Raw genomic sequence first — 7,960 nt, 5'->3', positions numbered from 1 at the left:
CTCAAACTCCCAGGCTCGAGCAATCCTTCTGCCTCAGCCTTGTAAGAAGCTAGGACTTACAGGCACACACCACCACACCTGATTAATTTTTCTTATTTTTTGTAGAGACTGGGTCTTGCTATATTGCCCAGGCTGGTCTCAAATTCTTGGCTTCAAGCCATCTTCCTGCCTCAGCCTCCCAAAGTGCTGGGATTACAGGCGTGAGCCACTGTGCCCAGCCTGGGTTATGTTGTTTGTATAGATCAAATTGGAGAGAAATGAAATTTTATAATCCTTGAATATGGTGTATCTCTCCGTTTATCCTCTTTGATTTCTTTTATCAGTGTTTTGTTGTTATCTAGCACAAATTTTTTTAGATTTAGCTCCAATTTTTTTCTTTTTCTTGGTTCTGTTATAAATAGTATTGCTTTTTAAATTTCAAATTCCATTCGCTTATTGCTATCATATAGAAATACAGTTGATGTGTATATATTGGCTTTGTGTCCTGTTATCTTGCTTCACTTACCTACCTGCTCTAGGAGCTTTTTTGTAGATCTTTTGGAACTTTCTATATAGACAGCTGTATCAACTGTGAATAGTTTTATTGTTTCCTTTCTAATATTTATTCCCGTTTCTTAACTTTTTGCACTGGCTAGTACTTCTAGTATGGCATTGGTGAAAGACATCCTTGCCTTGTTCATGATCTTATGGGGAAAACATTTAGTCTTTCACTATTAAGTATGATGTTAGCTACAGGTTTTTTTTTTTTAAGAGATGTCCTTTATCAGATTGAGGAATTTCCCTTTTGTATTAGTTCCCTAGAGTTGCCATAATAGATTACCACAACTTGGTGGCTTAAAACAACAGAAATTTATTCTTTTACAACTCTGGAGGCTGAAATTACACTGTAGAGTGTTAGAGTAGGTAGTCAGTTAGGTATGAGCAAGGGAGGAAGGAAGGGAAAAGTTAGTCAATTGGCTTGAACAAATAGCCATTGAATGAACAGGCCTACGGAGAAGAAAATAGCCATTAATTTCCCAGCATTGCACAGGTACAGAGTGACCTTCCCCCAATTATATCACAATTGTAATAAGTTAACATTGTGGTTTTGACCCTCCTTGTGGGAAAAAACAGGGGAACTGTGAGTAAGAACAGAATGAACACTACTGCCCAGCCTTCTCTGACTTCAACAAGTAAAAACAGCGAGTCCACTTGCTCAAGGCTTCTTCGGTATGGTCCTGGGTCCTGGTCCTCAAATGTGACTCATAATAAACCTCTTTAAGTTATTTTACAGAAAAAAAATTGTCCTGCTGACAAGAAAAAAGAAAAAAAGAAAAAAATAACAGCAACTGCTTGGGGTTCAGGGAAGTTGCTCTTTTCCAGCCTGCCCACTCCCTTTTCTTGGGGGTGCACTTTCGCTTTGCACAGGCCTTTCCTGAGCCTGTCTGCTTTCACTAATAAACTAGCCACTATCGCTTGGTTGTGCACATCCTGAAATTCCTTTCTGCGATGTTGGCAAGAACCTTTACACCGGTGATAAGAGGAGCCACACTTCCTCTGAACCCTTCTTTGCCTCTTTCAGCTTCTGGTGACTCGAGGCATTCTTGGCTGTGGCAGCATAACTTTAGTCTCTTTACATGGCCTTCCCCTTTGTGCCTTTATGTGTCCTTTTTTATCTCTTATGAAGATAATCTCATTGGATTGAGGTCTCTCAATCCAGTATGGTCTCTTCTGTATTCTTACCTTAATTACATCAGCAAAGACCCTATTTTCAAATATGATCACATTCTAATGTTCCAGGTTGACATGAATCACCCTGGAACGCTATTCAACCCACTATACCTTCTATTCCTAATTTGTTGAGAGTTTTGTAAAAATCATAAAGGGATGTTGAATATTTTTAAATACTCTTTCTGTATCTGTTGATGACTTTCTTCTTTGGTTTGTTATGGTAAATTCCATTGACTGATTTTTGAATGTTGAACTAGATTTGCATTTGTAGGATATACATACCACCTGATGATATATATTATTCTTTTTATGTATGGCTGGATTTGACTTGTTAGTGTGTTGTGGAAGATTTTTTGTATCTATCAATGAGGGATATTATTGTATACTCTATAGTTTTATTTTTTTGTGATATATTTGTCTGGAACTAATAACAGATGGTTCCCGACTTACAATTTTTTGATTTTACAGTGATGCAAAATCATTACAATTTTGACATACTGTACAGTATTGAATAAATTACATGAGCTATTTAATATTTTAGGATAAAATAGGCTTTATGTTACATAATTTTGCCCAAATGTAGGCTAATGTAAGTGTTCAGAGCATGTTTAAGGTAGACCAGACTAAGGCGTGATGTTGTGTAGGTTAGGTGCATTATTAATAAATCCATCTTCAACTTATGATATTTTCAATTTATGATGAGTTTATTGGGATGTAACCCTATCATAAGCTGAAAAGCATCTGGACTGGCTTCATAACATGATTGGGAAGTATTTCCTCATTGTATGGAATTGATATTATTTCTTCCTTATCTATTTGGTAGAATTTGGCCTTCAGTTTTCTTTATTGGAAGGTTTTAATGACATATTCATTTTTTTAAATAGATATGTAACTATTCATGTTATCTGTTTTTTCCTCAGTGAGTTTTGATAGTTTGTGTCTTTCAAGGAATTTGAATTTATGGACATAGAGTTCTTTATAGTAATCCCTTTCAAATACTTTTTATATCTGTGAGGTCGATAGTGATAACTCCTCTTTCTTTTCTGATTTTGGTAATTTGTGTCATCCTTTTCTTCTCAATAAGACTTGCTAGACGTTTGTCAGTTTTATTGATTCCCCCCCCCCCAAAAAAAAAACCCTAGCTGTTGGTTTTATTGATTTCTGCTTTAATCTTTATAATGCTTCCTATCTTCTGCTTTGGGTTGAATTTGCACTTCTTAGATTCTTCAATTGAAATCTTAGATGACTGATTTCTCCCCCCTTCCTCCCCCTTTCCTCCTCCCTCCTCCTCCTCTTCTTCCTCCTTCTCTTCTTCCTCCTCCTCCTCCATAGAGTCTTGCTCTGTTGCCCAGGCTGGAGTGCAGGGGCACAATTATACTCACTGTGGCCTTGGACTCCTGGACTCAAGTGATCCTCCTAGCTCAGCCTCCCAAGTAGCTGGGACCATAGGCACATGCCACCACACCTGGCTAATTTTTAAATTTTTTGTAGAGACAGGGTCAGGCTGATCTGGAACTCCTGGGCTCAATTAATCCTCCTGCCTCAGCCTTCCAAAGTCCTGGGATTACAGGCTCAAGTGCCTGGCTACTTCTTCTTTTTTAATGTAAGCATTTAGTGGTACAAATTTCTCTCTAAAGTTAACGCTGCATCCCACAGTTTAAGGCTTTTGTCCTTTAGTGGGAATAGAGGAAAGAGATACTGGTTCAGCTTCATGCCTTACACAGAAGCTGCTGTTTTTCCCTCTCCTAGTTCTTGTACCGTTAGGTAGACCTTCTTCAGACTTTTTCAGTCTTTTCTGTGAGTGCCTGGTGTGATTCATGAAGATAAAACATGCAAAATTTGCCGCACTTCTCCCCACCTCTCAACAGTGTATACTAAATCTCCACCAATTTTTCAGACCCTGCTGACCTCCTCTTACATCTTGCTGTATCTTGTCTGTGTAAGCCAATGTTTATGTCTTATCTCTCCCTTCAAATACCTGTCTCCTTAGTTTAGGGTCCTTCTGACCTCAGTGTTCGGATGGGGTCAAGAAAATTTGAAAAATTGCCATTCGTCTGGCTTTATTTTGTTTTTGGAGGTTGGAAGTGACACTCTTTCTATATTCCAAGCCTTTGGCTTTTAGAGTTCCTCTGCATTTTAGGTGATTAATAGTGTTTGTCGCCCAAGAGAAGGTTAATCACTATTGTTCTGATGTTAGTACTTAGTACTTGTATAACTGTATTTATCACACTATACTGTAATTATTTTCTATCATATCTTTTTCTACTATTAGTTAGCACACTGCTTGAGAAAAGTAAGATCTGTGACCTTCATTTATACCCAGTGCTTTCTGATTGGTAGTAGGTACTCATTATATGCTTGTTAAATAGAATCACATTAAGATTTTAATTCGGCCGGCGCGGTGACTCACGCCTGTAATCCTAGCTCTCTGGGAGGCCGAGGTGGGCGGATTGTTTGAGCTCAGGAGTTCGAGACTAGCCTGAGCAAGAGCAAGACCCCGCCTCTACTAAAATTAGAAAGAAATTAATCGGCCAACTAAAAATATATAGAAAAAATTAGCCGGGCATGGTGGCGCATGCCTGTAGTCCCAGCTACTCGGGAGGCTGGGGCAGTAGGATCACTTGAGCCCAGGAGTTTGAGGTTGCTGTGAGCTAGGCTGACGCCACGGCACTCACTCTAGCCCGGGCAACAGAGTCAGACTCTGTCTCAAAAAAAAAAAAAAAGATTTTAATTCATAGCACAGGCCTTGTACCTTGTAAAATTCCGAGTAAATATTGTTGAATAATTTGTGAATAAAATGGCTTATTTCGACAGTGTTTATAAATCGATTTAACTTCTATTTGCCTGAATTTCCAGATAGTTTAAAAAAAAGGCTCAGTTTAAAAGTCTGATTTAATCATTCTTGTAATAAAAAATCTTGCTGTGATTCAGCCAGAAGATTCAGTTGCATGAGTTAATCATTAGTTGCTCAAAAACTGTTAATGGGGTTGAATTATTTTGTGCTCCTATTGACTTTTTGGGTAATATTGTTTACCTGAGAACTTCAGAGCAATGGGTAATAAATTATTACGTTTTAAAAAATTTCTTAAAATCAAATTGGGCTAGCTGTCACTGAAAGAGTGAAATCATATTCTCTTGGTAGTATTTAGAAACAGGTTAGATTAAGTTTAGTTCTTATATCCTTACTTTAAGTTAGATTTTTTTCAATTTAACTGCATCTTTTCCAGATCAAATTTTCACCGGTAGCTAAAAAGTTGTTTGTGGTAACAGCAGTGAGTGCTATATCTGTAATTTTTCTGGCCCATCACTTTAAAAGAAAACGTGGAAAAAAGAAAGGAAAACTATTACCGTGGGAACCAGAGCACCTCATCCTTGAATACACTAAAAGAGCAGCTTCAGACAAAGGTATGTGGAAATAGCTGAATTAAGTCTACGGAAATAGTCTTATGTGTATGTCATTACTGGAGTGCAGTGATTTCAGTGTTTTAGTCTCCAAAATTTTCTTCCTTATTATTTAACTCACAAGTAATACAGATACATATTAGAAAGATTAGAAAACATAGATAAGCGAATAGAAAAAATTAAAATCACTTGAACTCTGTTACCCAGAAATAACTACTACTAATACTTTTGTCTATCAATCCATTTATATTTGCATTTAAATATCATATTGAGACATAAAATTTTGTATACAATTATTTATATATTTTAAGTGAAATTGTGGTCATTTTGTAACCTGCTTTTAAAATATTTGACAGTGTATAGGAATGTCATTCTAGGTCAATAAATGTATCTCTGTGCTATCATTTTTAATATATAATTAGTCTGGCCCTTGCCATTAATAAAAAAATTTTTAAAAGAATAATATAATTAGTGTTAAGTTTAATTTATTTAATTATTTCCCTATTGTCCCTGTTATGATGTTTGTGTTTTTCTTTTTTTGCATATACTTAGCTATTTCCTTAGTATATAATGGTCTGGAAGTAAAATTGCTGTCCTTTAAAGCAGTGGCCCCCAACCTTTTTGGCACCAGGGACTGGTTTCATGGAAGACAATGTTTCCACAGACCGGGATAGGGGGATGCTGTGTGTGTGGGGAGGTCGTGGGGAGTGGGATGGGTTGTGGTGCAGAGCTCAGGTAGTGATGCCTGGCCATTTCCTGACAGGCCACAGACTGGTGATGGGCCTTGGCCTGGGGGTTGGGGACTGCAGCTTTAAAGGACCTATAATTTTTGTTAGAGATATGGTACATATTGTCAAATTGTATCAATAAAAACAATTTCTTGAGCATGCTGGGTTTCTTAGTTTTTTGCTATTTAGCGTATGGTATGCTTTTGTGATTCATTAGTCGAGCAAATAATTAAAAGAGTTACTATATCATGCCAAGTGTAGTGAGCAGTATAGCAGTAATGATGGCTGATCAGTTACTGAGATTTTTATTAGGTCTCAGCTGAGTGCTATGTATTCAGTGCTTTATTTAACCTTACAACAATCCCGTGAATTAAGACTATAATCCCATGCTATTGTTCCTATTTTCCACATAAAGAAAACTGAGATATGGAAAAGTCGACTGATTTGTCCAAGGTCATTTAAGTGCTGAGATTTGAATCCACGAATGGGTTAACTGCTGCATGAAGAAAAACTAAGACACGATGTCTGCCCTAGAAGAATGGATAGATGGGTAGAGGAAAGAGAAGTGTAGAAAGCTAATTACAGGCTGGGCATGGTGGCTCACGTTTATAATCCTAGCACTTTGGGAGGCCAAGGCGGGAGGATTGCTTGTGGCCAGGAGTTTGAGATCAGCCTGAGCAACATAATGAGACTCTGTCTCTAAAAAAAAATAGAAAAAGTAGCTGGGCATGGTGGTGCATGCCTATGATCCCAGCTACTCGAGAGGCTGAGGCAGGGAGATTGTTTGATCCCGGGAGTTTGAGGTTGTATGTGAGCTATAATGATACAACTGCACTTTAGCCCAGGAAACAGAGCGAGACTCTGTCTGAAAAAAAAAAAAAAGCTAATTATAACATTATGCAATATGGAAAAGGTTTACTTGCAATTGAAAGAAAGTATTTATATTTTGTTAAATTTATAATTTAAAGGTTCATAGTTGCCAGTATTTTTATACTGATTATAAGAGACAATTAACATACCACCCTAATTAATTAGGTGAATGTTTTACTCTTCATTTCAGCAGCAGAATTTAGCAGTGTTAAAAACATTATATAGAGGTATAAATTTTAGTAATGGTGTACATTTAATCATTTACACAACTGAGTGAAGTGTTTTAAAATCAGAAGCTTTCTCAATGAATATAATATGAACTTTGAAATTTTACCTAAAATTTAGCATTGAGGTTATTGATACCTTTAATATTAGTATGTTTGTTTGATAGGTTCAAGTTGTTCCAGTAGTAGACAGAATTTGACATTATCTTTAAGTTCCAACAAAGACAAAGGATCTCAGTCTTGTAACTATGCTAATGGAGGACTTTTCAGTAAATACTCGGGTTCTGCACAGAGTTTGGCCTCTGTAAGTAAAGATATAATATTTTTTTTATATTTGTTTATCTGCCTCTTGTGATTTATTAGTTAAGTGTCATAAACTTAGAGTTCTTAGTATGGGAAGAACCTTGAGAAATCATCTGGTTGAATCTGCTTTCTTCAGGCAAGTAAGTATCCTTTTGCTAAATATTCAGCCAATTTGGTTCCGGGTTTCTTTGAGTATGTGATATGGTCCTATGGGTCCAAGCGAGAATGGTGTTGATGTGGAAGTAGTGCATCAAAATTAGATGTTCTGCAAGAAGCTGGACAGTGCAGTCAGACTTTGCGCCAGGTCACAATAATCACTTGATGAGCCTCTTTAGGTAAAAGTGTTTGGCTTGCTGAAGCCACGTATGAAGTTCCTCACTTCCTTCTTGAGCATTAATGTAGTGTTGACTGACAAGCAGAAGACCTCCCTTCTATTTTGAAGCATTAATATTAATTGACAAGTGAGGAGTGAAGTTAGTATTTGCTTAAATCTAATGTAGTTTAAACATTGATTTAAAAAGTAGATAGGGTATATACTTGCTACTAAATGCAAAACAAGCAAAAGAATGTACACTGAGAACCAGGTGTGGTGGTACATGCTTGTAGTCCCAGCTGCAAGCTTGAAATAGTAAGGCAGGAGGATCACTTAAGCCCAAGAGTTCTAAATTCTAGGCCAGCCTGGGCAACATAATGAGACCCTGTATTGTAAAAAAAAAAAAAAAA

The 7,960-nt window shown here is 37.0% G+C and overlaps 1 protein-coding gene across 1 annotated transcript in view; it reads left to right on the top strand.

Annotated features, from left to right (window-relative positions):
* FAM73A (family with sequence similarity 73, member A) overlaps positions 1-7,960 on the top strand; it is a 95,324-nt gene that overhangs the window by 26,573 nt on the left and 60,791 nt on the right. Inside the window, 2 exon segments of the mRNA XM_012661035.1 lie at positions 4,938-5,115; positions 7,102-7,238. Coding sequence (XP_012516489.1) covers positions 4,938-5,115; positions 7,102-7,238 — 315 coding nt within the window.

Source organism: Propithecus coquereli, unplaced genomic scaffold, assembly GCF_000956105.1.
Source record: "Propithecus coquereli isolate 6110/MARCELLA unplaced genomic scaffold, Pcoq_1.0 Scaffold7, whole genome shotgun sequence".
Taxonomy (NCBI): domain Eukaryota; kingdom Metazoa; phylum Chordata; class Mammalia; order Primates; family Indriidae; genus Propithecus; species Propithecus coquereli.
The sequence above is the reverse complement of the archived record's forward strand: the minus strand, read 5'-3'. Positions and strand labels throughout refer to the sequence as shown.